The sequence below is a fragment of the Poecilia reticulata genome, linkage group LG5 (genome assembly GCF_000633615.1).
Source record: "Poecilia reticulata strain Guanapo linkage group LG5, Guppy_female_1.0+MT, whole genome shotgun sequence".
In the NCBI taxonomy this organism is placed as follows: Eukaryota; Metazoa; Chordata; class Actinopteri; order Cyprinodontiformes; family Poeciliidae; genus Poecilia; species Poecilia reticulata.
The window spans coordinates 6,605,864-6,619,489 of NC_024335.1; the positions used below are offsets into that span (position 1 = coordinate 6,605,864).

Genomic DNA, 13,626 nt, shown 5'->3' on the forward strand with positions numbered 1-13,626 from the left:
TCTATCTATCTATCTATCTATCTATCTATCTATCTATCTATCTATCTATCTATCTATCTATCTATCTATCTATCTATCTATCTATCTATCTATCTATGACTAACTACATCTCCTTGCTCTAATATTTTAAACAATTTTAATAGCAACGAAAAATACTGAAGTGTATTTATAGTATTTTTAGTATTTTAATGCTAATTTAAGATGTAATCACTGAGAACAGCTGACTTATAAACAGCTCTCAGCTCTCCAGCGAGCGTCTACTGCAGTGAGGCTCCATCCAGTTGACTGAATGTCTTGTTGGCAGGCAGTGTGCTGTCCTACAGCGAAAAGAAAAATCTAAACAAATGTACTCCTTCAGTGTACACAGTATTATTAATGCACACGCTGACATTCTGAGGATGCTACACGGTGAAAGCATCTAAATAAGAGTATTTAGAGGGCCATGTTTTCTGAAGAATGTAGAGTTCTGAAAACCTAAGAAAAAAACCCTGAAAATTAAAAATGTTATATATTTATATGAGATGTTTAACAAATGTTCCTTTATTAATGACTGGATTAGATGTCAGTTTACTGACTTTTAACTGAAACCTAATCTAGTCCTGTAGAGTCATTTTGCTTTGCCAGAGTCATGTTTGTAACTGGAACAACTTTGGGAATTTTATTATTTCTTCACCAATAAGAGCAGCTTCAGTAAACATTCTGCAGACCTTTGGTCCTGTATTGACCAACGGAGCATCAGATGATGTATTAAATCAATTGATTTTTGGTATGAACTAACAGTACTTTATTAGCCTATAAAAAATATTCCTTTCTTCAGTTCAATCAAGCTTGGTTTTTCTCTACAACTTCAACAGAGTGTGCTGGATTTGCTGTTAAAATATATGAAGACAAATTGAGAACTTTTGATATTCAAGATGTATCTAGTTTTAAAAACTGCAACTCATCCCAAATATATACTTATTATAAATATATGTAGTGCATGAACAATTCTGAAATGTCACATTAGGCTTTTTTTTAATAATAATTTGAAATGTATTATAATGTGTGCATTTTGGCTTTTTCCAAAGTCATCCACTTCCCAGGAACTGTAAGTGTTTCTGTGTCACTTCTGGGTCACAGAATTAAACACCTTTCTCTTCCTGTAATCACACCCTGAGGACTGGCCTTCAAATATTGATCTCAAATTCAGTGTCATCCGTGTGGATCTTTAATCGCTCCCCGCTGCTGAGCGGGTATCAGCCGGGCAGATCTGCTAAGGTGCACAATGCTGTTCTGCAGCACTCAGATAACTTGCAGACATTTGGAGTGCTCGTGTTTTTTTCCAGCCCGTCTGCCCCGGTGACCTGCGCCTAACTTAAAGGTACATCTCGGGGGCATTTTGATTTGGGCAGAGCGGGGAGGTATCGGTGACAGAGGAACTAATCCAGTATTGCACAGATTAAGAGTATTTGTGGAAGTGGGGTGTGTTGGCGCTGGGGATGGAACAGAAGGGGTTCCTATCAGCTCTCCAGGCAGGCTGGCCCTCAGGCCAACACAGTCCTACAGGAGTCTTTGTACTTCCCAAAGCCTCCACTTTCCTCTCACTCACTTTCTCTTCTGTCTTCTCTCTGTGTTTGGCTATCAGGTTCTCAGCTCTCCGTTTTCTGTCAATGTATTGGTGAATTCATGCTGTTTTAATCCAGGTTAAAACCGCCTTCTTATTAAGACCAGGTGCATGTGTGCAAGTTCTGATATGTGCTTCTGACAGTTTTAGGAGCATTCGATCAAACTGTTATTTTCTATACCACAACTCCCTTGAAAAAAAACTTTTTAAGTGAAATAACACCAACAAAAAATCCATAATATTAAAAAAAAAAAAAGAAATCTTGTCTAGCAGCTGTTTTAATTATTTGTGTACAGCGACTTTGCTCTGTCTGTATCACATTGTTTTCTTCTTGCACAAACACCAACAAAGAAAAACTAATCAAACATTCACGCAAACAACAACAAAAAAAATGTAATTTGACTGCTAAAGAAATTAGTTAGCTGTGAAAAGGGCCCCTTTTTGTCTCAAGTCTGCTATTTATTTATCTGAAAGGATGCACATTGTATCAATTTACACTTCCCCATTTAGTTTGCCACAGGCCGCAGGGCTCAGAAGTTGAGAGAATTAATTACTTTTTTATTATTATTTATAAAGTAATCTATCTGTAGAGAGTGAGAGGGGGGAAAAAAAAGAAAAGAGAAACGGTGTGGGTGAGGAGGGGAAGGGGCTGCGTGTCTTTGTGAGTGTGATTGTGTGAGAGAGAGACAGGGAACGCCCTGGAGCATTGTCCTTTAAACTGGGTCCTGGCTCACATTATCTCCCAAACCAGCACTCACACAACGTCGCACAACAAACGAACTGCAGGCTGCGTATGAGGACGCTGCATATGCAGGCGGTGGGTGGAGAGGAGGAGGAGGAGGAGGAGGAGGAGGAAGGAGGGAGACATGAAGGAAGAAAACTCTGCTATGTAAGAGAGTGTTAGGTTTCTTACAAACAGCTTTTTGTTCATTTCATACGTGTGCATCACTCAGCATTTATAGCATAAAAAATAAAAAAGTCTAAAAAAGTGTTAAATTTGATTTTATCAACATCCTAGCCTGGAAAAAAAAACTATATTTTACAAGTATAGTCTTTGAAAATCATACATTTATAACATATTCCCATATCTAAAAGATAATTTAAAATAAATTATAATTTGCTTGATTTATTTTTATATTGTTTGTTTTGACATATCAGTAAGTTTGTGACAGAACCTGCAGCTAAATGCATAATCGTTTAAAAAGCAAAACAAGCAGTCTCAGTGTTGCTTGGTTAGGTTGTTAGGTTAAGATGCCAAACGAAGCTTGGAGACACAGACGGTGTCCTCTACTTGTACTCAGACGTTCTCCAAAGTTTCCATTCGGAAACACTATGAGAACTTCACCCGAACTTGTGAAATTCAGACTAAAAGAGTTGGAGTCTCTCTGAGTTCAACATAAACATTTAAAACAGCATGATATTCATGATCTAAACTGTTTACCCGCACTTCTGACACTTTGTATCTAATTAAACCAGAGGTGACGATGCTTCTGAATAACCTCTATATAGGGACGTGTTTATTTTGTGCTGTAACACAAAAATGGAGAATACATTGCTACTATCCTGCATTGCAGTTAGCAACAGAGCAAATGTAAGCTGCTCTACGACTTGCAAGGAGAACTCATCCCAACCTCAGACAGCAAGACAGGAAACAAATCAACATATTTTTTAATATTTAAAGCAAAAAAAAAAAGAATAAAGTGTTTGTTTTTTTTTTAAAAACTGCATTTCCACACTCACCTCTTGCTGGACAGGACAACCCATCACTCATATTAAGGCTGTTTTAAAATGACACTGTGTGAAGAAGGCGACTGCAGACTATAAAAATGTATCAGCAGATGATTAGACCCCCTGTGTAGCTTCGAAGAGCACCCAACAGTGAAAAGGTGCAATTCATGGTAGGTAGGAATGAGCATTTTCATTCAGATTTTGTGTGTTGATAGTTATTACACTGTGATGTTTACCCAAGGTTATCACGCCGAGACAATCTCAAACCGACCTTTGTTTATTCAGAATGTTTTAAAAACTGTTGGAAAATCTTGAAATTTAACTGAGGAAAAATTATAAAATGTTGAAAACTCATTGGAGTCTTATTGACTAGGATTTAACATCAGTGCTCTAAGCACTAATAGAAATATGTTCACCATTATTTAGTATCTGTCAAAGTTTGATGTTGCAGGTAAAAATAAAAATGCATCAAGATGAAAACTTTTTTTATGAGCTGAAGCCCTCTCTGACTAAACCTGCACATTTCAAAGACGAGCGCAGATGTAATTAAAGACGACAGCTGTAGGTCTGACTGCAGCCTGAATCCTGACAGTCAGCTTCACCCCCTATCTGATCCTTCATCAGGCTTAAAGCATTGCGCTGAAACTGTATTGATTTTTATTTAGCAGTGTGAACACAAACCAAATGAGAATCCCACCTTTCCAATGACATGTGCCCTTTCCCTTCAAGGAAAACTTGAATTATTAACCAAGAATCTTCCTCTTTTTCTTTTCCTTCATGAGGACGTCTGAAGGATACTGTCACATGCGCCAGCTCTTGTCACACTCTGCAGCTAGCTCCGTCCCAATTTGCTAAAATAGCAAAACTGCATCCCGCCAATGATAAGAAGTCATCTTCTCTTGAAGAACTTTTATGAGCATGAATAATGATTGGGCCAATTGTTGGCTATTCTGTTTAATAAGGAAGCGATGCAATCGAGCTTTAATTAGCCAGAAACTGAAATGGACTCATGCCCTCCAGCTGCCTCTCTCAGGACACTTCCCTCCTTCCCATTTCACTTTCAGCAAACCTCCCTCATCTTCCAGCTCGGCATGTTCAGCTCCATATGTGAGGAAGCAAAACATGTGTCCGACACGAAGAGGGCCATGAATCTCTCTCTTATAGATAAATGTCACATGCTTTGTCCGCAGATGTGGAGGGGAGGTGGTGGGGGTTTTCCTTACTGATAGAATTAACATGTGGAAGTGACTAACCAGCCTTTGTGTTTCTGATGTGCTTCGGGGTGCTTCATATTTCCAGGGAGGCCCTTAGAAATGATTAATTTGCAGAATGTGGTTAATTTCCCCTCTCAGCGGGATAACTCCTGGCCCGTGCACATCCAACCGTTTTCCTTACCCCTTGTTTTGCTGCATGCTGGAGCGTATGAGCATGTGCCGGTTTGTGCATGCATGCTTGCAAACATATGTGTGGGAGTGAATCAGCCCCTGTTTAACTACCTCCATGATGGGCTAATTGGTTTAGCAGCAAAGGGGCCAAAGGCCAGTGCAGCATAGCGAAGCTCAACATGAACCTGATGTTGAAAGGAAGAGAGAAGCATGTGTGGGACAGTTCCTATCTGTTTTCTTTTTTCTTTTTTTTTTCAAACAAAACCTTTTCTCTCCCACAAACCCAGAAAGAAACTTGCAGCACGAGGAAAGCTATATTTCACCCTTCATACGAGAGGAGACGTAATCTCTTCCATTTCAACATAATTTGAGACCTTCTTCTGACGAATGTCACTTGCTATTACACTAATCTACTATATTGAAATGGGAGCTTTTATGCATTATCAATAATATACACGCTGTAATGTTGAAGGCGAACTCAAACTTGCAGGATCAGTGGCCCCCTTCACTTGGGTTTGTGGTGCCTACTTTGTGCGGGGATCTGAGAGGATCATTTACCAGTTCCAACTCCATTACTATTCATGAGATGGGTAGGCTAGGGGCGAGGGATTAGGGACTCCCTTGGTGCTTGTTGTGCCACAGGCTTGGGCTCAGGCCTCAGGCTCTGGGACACAAGCTGTCTGGCAAGGATGGTGGGTCTATTATCATACTGGGACCCTTCTGTCCCACCGTAGAACAGTTACTGTCAGGACCAGCTAATGGAAACAGCGTCTCCTGTTCCTTTTCTCTGTTTTCCTTAACCTCAACAACCTCCTTGTTCTCTTTCACTTGCTCCAAAAAGAGATGGAGAAGTTTCTTTCCTCTTTTGAAAGTTTGAAACGATGTACTTCTGTTGACTTTCTTCGCCACGGAGTGCAAAATTTGGTGCTGCACTCGCAGGGAGGAGAGAAACAAAATGTTTCTGAACTCTGTCACTCCTTTGATCCTCAGATGGTCTAACCTTCAAACATCTTCCTCTTCCTCTCCCTCCAGGTGATGAGCATCCTGAGTAACCCCAGCGCTGTACCCTCGCAGCCGCAGCACGACTTCTCCATCTCCCCCCTCCACAGCAGTCTGGAGAGCTCCAACCCCATCTCGGCCAGCTGCAGCCAGCGCTCCGACACCATCAAGAGCGTGGACAGCCTGGCTTCCTCCCAGTCCTACTGCCCGCCGACCTACAGCGCCACCAGCTACAGCGTGGACCCCGTCACCGCGGGATACCAGTACAGCCAGTATGGCCAGAGTAAGCAAACCTTTCTTTATTTGTTCTGTTTCTGTCTTTAAAGAGCTTCACTTAAGCATTTTTATTTTATTGGGATTTTAAGTGATTGACGAATAAAAAGTAGTCCTTAACTGTGAAGTAGGTTCTGTTTTCACAAGCACAAATCAAAAAAGTGTGGCATGCATTTATTTCCCACTCCACTGTGAATAGTTTTTAGGAATCCCCTTTTCTCTCAGTTATATCTGTAGTTCCTTTAGGTCTTCATCAGTTTTACTAATTCATCTTTGCATAGTAACTCATATTTAGCCATGTTGAACGGAGCAGTTGGGAAAGGATCCCCACAGCATAATGCTGCCTCCACCATGTGTGGAGGGGATAGTTAATCTTAGACAGAATGAAGAGCACATTTTGTGAACATAGATCTTCAAGTATTGCACTAGATTCAGGTCCAGACTTTGACTGGGACATTTTTGTGCTTTATTTCATTCTATTCTATTATAACTCTGTCTACATGTTTGGTCTTTCTGAAGGCTGGCTCAGTGTCTAGAGCTTTGCAGTTACTATGAAGTTTTCTCTTGGCATTGCTCTGAGTTTAACATCCATTGAAAAAGTCATTGTTACTCCAGAGCAACAATGGGGCTCCGGGCTGCTGCTGTGATTGATGTTTTCCTTGCCCAGCCTGTTGGTTTAGGTAGGCAACCGTGTCTTATTAGGTTCAGAATAGTGCCATATTTCTGAAGACGCACTGGGTCAAATAGAGTTTATTGAGAGGTACCAGAGTAAAAGGGTGCTGAATATAAAACCATGCAACCATTTTCAGATTTGTATCTGCAGAAAATGTTGCAACCCATCCATTACTTTCCGTCAGTCTCACTGTTTGTTGGTTTATCGCACAAAATTCCAGGAAAATGTGTTGAAGTTAGTGGTTTGTGATGTGAGAATATGTGTAAAAAAAAATGTGGAAAAATATGAATCCTTGTACAATGCTTGGTGAAGAGGTGATGCCTCCTGACCTTTCCAACCCTGGGTTGTGAAGGCAGACACGTGCTCTTGATAAAAATTGCCCTCCCCCCCCTTCTTGTGCTTCCACCTCCATCCTGGTGCAGAGCTACCTCAGTCACACCCCACTCCACTTGGATGGGAAAGGGAAGAGGGCCACTTCAAAGGACGGCACGCCCTCGGGGCCCGCAGTGTCCTCTTGCCCACCTCTCATTCTCTCGTCTGCATCACGCACACACATGCGTGTCCCCCTCAGGACAGGAAAAGAGTTTGCTTTATTAGATTAGCATAATTGACTGATGCTGTCACAGCCATTCATGAGAGCTAAAATGAAGCACACTTCCCCAAACAAGGCAGCCAGCAGCAGCTATCTGACATTTGTTTGTTATTTACGTGGAGGTTCCAGCGTTGACGGGGCGCTTTGTGCATTGAGGATCTGCACAAGCGAACCCGTAACAGTCTGTCACGTTTCGGGGTGTGTGTGTGTGCTCAGTGAAGGAAACTGATGGCAGCGCGGATGTGATCTGATGTGAGGTTAATTAAGACGGTGATTGAGCACAGTGGATGGGTAATGAATGGAGGGGAGAGGAAAGAGCTGCTGTCTGACGATGAAAATGATCGGCCATGTGGAGTGTGGAGGGCATGAAATCGGAGATGCCAGTAGTAATGAAGACTGGCACACAGAACACACACGGGGACCCCAGTGACTGACAGCATGGAGACTCCACCAGGATGCACATGCTCTGTGCCAGCAGCGTGCCAACCTCAGACAAGTGACAAGGGAGGGGTTTTTATCTTTCACTCTAGCTGTCTGAATTGTTTTTTATTTGACTCAGTCTTCTCTGCCACAACTTGTTTCAGACTTAATCAGAGGGATGAGATGAGAGCGAGTGGGACGTGGGACGTGGGCCGCTGAGGTCCACCACCTGTCTCATGCGCGTGTGTGTGTTTTTCTTTCCCCCCTCTTCTCACTGTTTTCTGTGCAGCCGCTGTGGACTACCTGGCTAAGAACGTGAGCTTGTCCACCCAGAGGAGGATGAAACTCGGGGACCACTCGGCGGTGCTGGGGCTGCTGCAAGTGGAGACGGGACAGGCCTACTAAAGAGGCCCCAGACACATCCTCCACTTCCTGTCTCTCTGTTTTGCCCGCCTCTGCCTCAGCTCGCTCCACGCTCTTCATCAAGACTGGACTCCAGGTCGCCTCTCTCCTGCCCCGCCATGACATTGGAGAAAGTGACGCTTTTGGGGAATTCAAACGCTTCTTCAGGCAGACTCCAATCCTTAAAGCCTTTTTAGCCGCGAGGGCCCAAACAGGACCCCCAGGATGGCGGATCCGCGTCAGCTTGAACTCCTTCTTTGTCATGGCTGCAGTCCAGTACACATTTAGAGCCATCAACAACATGTACTTTGACCTTGCTGTGCATAGTAGTTAACACAGCCAACATCATTTGAGTAACTCTTATTCCTTGTTCCTTTTTTGATATTGTTAAGCTTATTGTTGCTGTTATATGATTATGGTTAATGTGATTTTTGTTGTTCGAATCCATTCGTATCTCTTTTATCTGTTTGATGTCGGGACGTTAAAAGACACACACACAGCAAAAAAAAAAACACACACAGAGGATGACTGAGACGACACGGAAGCGAGTGTCTGTTGCGCGTGTGTGTGTGTGTGTACGTTCGCGTGTCGGCACATTCACACTAGAGGAGATGATTGTTTTCCAAGCTGCTGCTCCCTGAGCTCCAATGCTCATGAGCGATTTGACCTTCCCACTTTCATATTCCTCTTGACATTCCTAAAGAACTTGGCCACTCGGTGGGAAGTCTGGCTGGATGGATTCAGCAGGGAATTTAAGCAGCATATTGGCGGCCAATAGCTCCCCCCTTTCCTCCTCATAACCTCCATCCCATCCTTAGCCGCGGCCCACAGGGAAAGGGGGACATTGTTTGCAAAAACAGGATTGGGGAAATTAATGTGTTTTGAAATATGGACCTTGCCAAGGAGGGCTAACTCACTTAAACCACCAGCTTCCTTCCTTCCCCCATTCCCCGGAAAGCCCATCTTCTGGGGGAATCCTGTGTTTGGCTTAAACACTGTAAAGCTGATTAAAATCACACAAATATAATGTCAAACCTAATTCACAGTGACCCTTTTCCATTAATAGCCCAGCCTTTCGGTTCCTTTTCCCCATTTTGTAAAAATGCACCTTCAGTTCATTTCCACTTCCTGAATTTTTCCAAGCATTCCTTCGAAGCATTCCTCACGATCCGTCTATAAAAAATATATAGAAGAGCATTCCAGCGTTTTCTGGTTCTGTTGTGAGATTAGAGAGAAGACAAGCTGTGCCATTCACATGCGCTCTGGAAAATCACATAATCCAGTCAGCTGTGAAAGGGCACAGGTAACGCCGCTGATTGGCCCCCCACTTCGGTTTGGACCGGAGCCTCGGTCTGTAATCCTCCAGCTTTGACGAACTTACCACAATGTAAAAAAATAAAAGAAAGGAGTGAAAAAATGAAATAGTTAATATGAGACATTGGTGTAGCACTCATAGTTGACTTTTGAGATGACGGAGGATCAGCTGTTCCTTGTAGGTGTTAATATTTTTACTGACATCACTGTCTGCAGAGGATTCGGTCCTCTTCGCCTTTAAAAACAGCGGGGAAAAAAACATGCATTTCCAGGAGCAAATTGTGTATTGTTTGGTTATAAAGAGTATGTTTTATACTAAAATAATGAGTGGGAGGTCAGGGAGGGAACTCTGAAAGTAAATGGTTTTGTTTTTGTTTGTTTCTTTAACTGGCCTTTTTTCTGTTTCTGTTGGGGGATTTTTGTATTTAATTGGTTAAGTTGTTTGAGCCAAAATAAAAAAAATCTTTTGTTACTGTTTTTGGCCCACACGAGAATAAATTTGTATAAATTAGTAAAGTATAAATTGCATTGAAAAAGTGTAAAGGTAAACCGTGTTAAGGAGGATCATAATGAGCTCAGATATATTAAAAAAAATAAATAAAGGCAAAGCTTGGTTTCTCAGATGGACTCCCACCTGGACCACAATGTAAATTTAAAGAGTGGCAGAAAGAGACGGCTTCACCTGCCGGAGAGTTTCTACCAGAAGGTTTCACAAACTGATTATGATCGGACCACGGACCTACCCCCACCCGCACCCAGAGCCATTTTGGTTGTGACTCTTGTTGACGGATGTGAGTGACAGTGAAGCCCCTTCCGAGGGTGAGGGGGTGAAACTGAAGAGTCAGGTTTTCATTTGTGGACCAATAAGACTTCAGGAGAACAAAGCGACGCTGACTCCGCACTGAACGGCAGCAGCTGCTGCTGCTCCACTTAGACACCTCACTCTTGTACATTTTAAACCTGAAGAATTTTAGAATTGTCTTTAGTGTATTGAGCCCGTTTCTAACACTTGGATATTTAAGGCATACAGCTCCTTATTCTTCCTCCTCTTCCTCTTCCTCCTGTCTCTTTGAGCCCTAACCTGTTTTAGTTGCTTTCTGACATCTGTGCTTTGCTTTACTCCTCTTTCCGTTCCGCATGTGTGTATATTATCATGGTATAATTTATTCTGCTGTATGAAGTATTAGAGTAGTGGGAAACTTGTATTGGTATTTACTACCTTCAGCCTGTTGGTGTGTTTAATGTAACACTGGCGTAACTGTTATCAATTAAAGATCAAAAACTGACTTCCTGTGTGTTTGATTGGTCAATAAATCCTGCTACTTTTTTTATGTAATTAATTAATATGCTCATGACAAAAAAAAAGTGCTGCCTATAAATTATCTGGTCTTTACCAAGTCCTAAAGTTATTTAAATCTTTTTTTTTCTAAGTGTGAAAAACAAAAAAAGAATAAAATTGAAATCTTACGGAAAAACCACAAGGAAAAACCAAAGTCCTGCAATATTACACTGTATGCAAATTCCTGAGGTTGTATTCTCTTTTGTTTTTAATAAGTAAATATCAGAGATGCAACAAAATGTTAAAATACTGACTTCTTTATCTTAAAATTGTTTTAGGATTTTTGTTTGTTTTATTTCAACGGTTTCTAAAAGATTCTGGGTTGGACAGGCTTTTAATCAAACAGAAAATTAATTGATTTAAACATTTTTCTAATTCATGCATCAAAGCACATGTTTCTAAATGTGGTCTGATCTTTACTGTACCCAAAAGAAAGTACAATAAAGAAAAAAAATTACATGTTTTTACACTGGAAAAAATCTGGAGGTTTTATGGTGGAGTTAAGGTTCTGATGCATTTACTAAACAAGAAACTGAGATTTTGGAAAATTGGCAACTAATTATTGTGTCACCTTTCAATTGCATCAAGGGGTCAGTACTTAGGTGTCATTAATGCAAACATGGTGAAGAGTCTTTTTATTATTTAAAGCCTTGAAACATGATGATCCTGGCAGAAAACCTGCAAGCACTTTATCTAAAGTTCAGCAAACTCAAAGCAGCATCTGAAGGAAACATTACCTTAAGGAGTAATTTTGCCCCTCTTGAGAATTATGCAACAAGTCATTGACAAATCATCTATCCGTCCACAAAACTCACACACATGTGAGTATACGTCCTCCTTGTGCGTTCGTGGGGGTCACTGGGCCACCGTTGACTTTTTGGAGTGCTGTTGATGTGATTAGCGAGTGATGAGAGCTCAGACGTCTGAGAGGGAGAGTCACAGACAGCGTGTGCGTCTCACCGCAGCTGTAGGAAGTAATTCATTCTGCCCGCTGACCAGCAACGCTCGTCTCAGCCCGCTGTCGGCCAGGGAATGCAGCCTGCAAATCTCTGTGGTATGGTGTGAATGTAGGGGAACTAACCGGTACGGTATGGCAGCATCCGCTGTGTTTTATATTACATGACAGAACACTGGAGCACATTTAGTGTTTTACCAACAGCACTGCTGGAGACGTGTCAAACACGCCTTAGGTATGTTCTTTTAGTCCTGGCTTACTTTTGGGCACATTTCATCATGCTGGATGTGACAGCCGACGTTATATAGCGTAAACAAAAATCTGCGTACATTTAGATTCATCCCCTTTAGTTATGATACCACTAAATAAAATACAGTGCAAACAATTGCTTTCATAATAATTAGTAAACTGTGTTGGTCCATCATGTAAATTCCCAATAAAACACATTAAAGTTTGTCGTGACCAGCTTCCCTGTCCCCCTGAAGACAAGCATTATGCTGCCACCACCATGTTTCACAGTGAGGATTGTGAAGTAAAGGGGATTTACAGCGTTATTTTTTTCTGCCCCACTTTGCCCTGGTCTCAGTTACTTTGGTTGCAGCAGATCCTATTTAGAGGCATCAGTGTAAAGGTCGCTGAAGACAAATACATCCAAATATATCGGTATTTGCATCCACTTCATAATTACACGCTACTTTAGCTTCACCTGATGTATTTTATTTTGATAAAATACAATAAGGTTTATGATGGAGAAGTGGTAAAATATGAAATCGTTAAATTCATACCCCCCCCCCCCAAAAAAAGCAATTCTAACTATTAACAATTAGCAGGATGGGTCAGCATTATGAGAAAAAATAAACTGTTAAAAGAAGCCATTGTTGATCTAACTAAACTTTATTTATTTGAAAATCAACAGAATAATATTCCTTTTAGACTGCAACATAAACTATGGTGCTTTCATTTAGACTTGAGTGTTATTTAAAAGCAAATTATGAATTTAAAAAGCAAGCCGCCGCGTTCCAAACCAGGTTTCATCTGTCAGTGAGTTCAGAAGGTAAAAACTCTCTCAGCATTTTAAATGTGTATTGTTAGGTGTCTCTGTGTCATCTCTCATATATTTCTCTAAAAGTTTGTGTTCTGGTTGTCCAGATTAGACTTTGGCATGTGCTATGGTTGTCCCCTTTGCTCCTGCTCGTCTCATGGGGAGTTTCGTCTCCCTCCGGTGCGCTGTCACTCGGACCGAGCGAGGTGGAGGCTCAGGCGGTGGGTTTTTTTGTGGGAGAGCTTTGTGACACTTCCCTCATCTCCTCCTTTGATCCCCTAATTGATTGACTACAGGAGCAGGGGATAAACAGAGCCCACAAGAGCCCATTCCACTCGCCTCTCTGGAGTGCTTTAGATAAAACGGAGAAGGCCCGAGCTCTCCGTTCCCCCCCTTTCTTTCCCTCCCATCTCTATACGGACACACGGCCATTGAAGGTGGCTCGGTGTCATGGTGGCTTAGCTGTGGGCTGCGTCCTCAGGCCCGGAAGCTTGCGTCCTTCCCCCTGAGCGTAAATGGCCTGCGGTAATGGGTTTGTTTAGATCACAGGGATGGAAATGAAGCTCGGAGCCTCGCGGTAGAGACCAGGAGGCCCTATCTCTCAGGAGAGGAGTCTCCACAACTCCAGCTTGGTCATACTCACTCTCACAAATGGAGCGGAGGTTCTGATTCAGATCTGATTTAGGACCAGGCTCAGAAACCTGGAGAATCAGGACAGCCGGGAGACGGCAGAACGGCAAACAGAAAGGCTCAAAACATTCTCATTTTCAAAAGAAAGCAGTGTTTGAAAATGCAACTTTAACACCATTTCCTGCAGATATGATAATTATATTCTAATTTTACAAATTTGTCTTCAGAAAGAGTTCAGAGCCGTGTGCAGGTATGCTAAGAAATGATTAAG

At 42.0% G+C, this 13,626-nt stretch overlaps 1 protein-coding gene across 2 annotated transcripts in view; it reads left to right on the top strand.

Annotated features, from left to right (window-relative positions):
* The window catches only part of pax7a (paired box 7a), a 57,456-nt gene extending 46,781 nt beyond the window's left edge, over nt 1-10,675 (top strand). For both annotated transcript variants that reach the window (XM_008408576.2, XM_008408577.2), the window contains exons 8-9: nt 5,749-5,998; nt 7,963-10,675. In XM_008408576.2, coding sequence (XP_008406798.1) covers nt 5,749-5,998; nt 7,963-8,078 — 366 coding nt within the window. In that variant the 3' untranslated portion in view covers nt 8,079-10,675. The remainder of the gene's footprint in view (nt 1-5,748; nt 5,999-7,962) is intronic.
* The last annotated feature ends 2,951 nt before the right edge of the window (nt 10,676-13,626 follow it).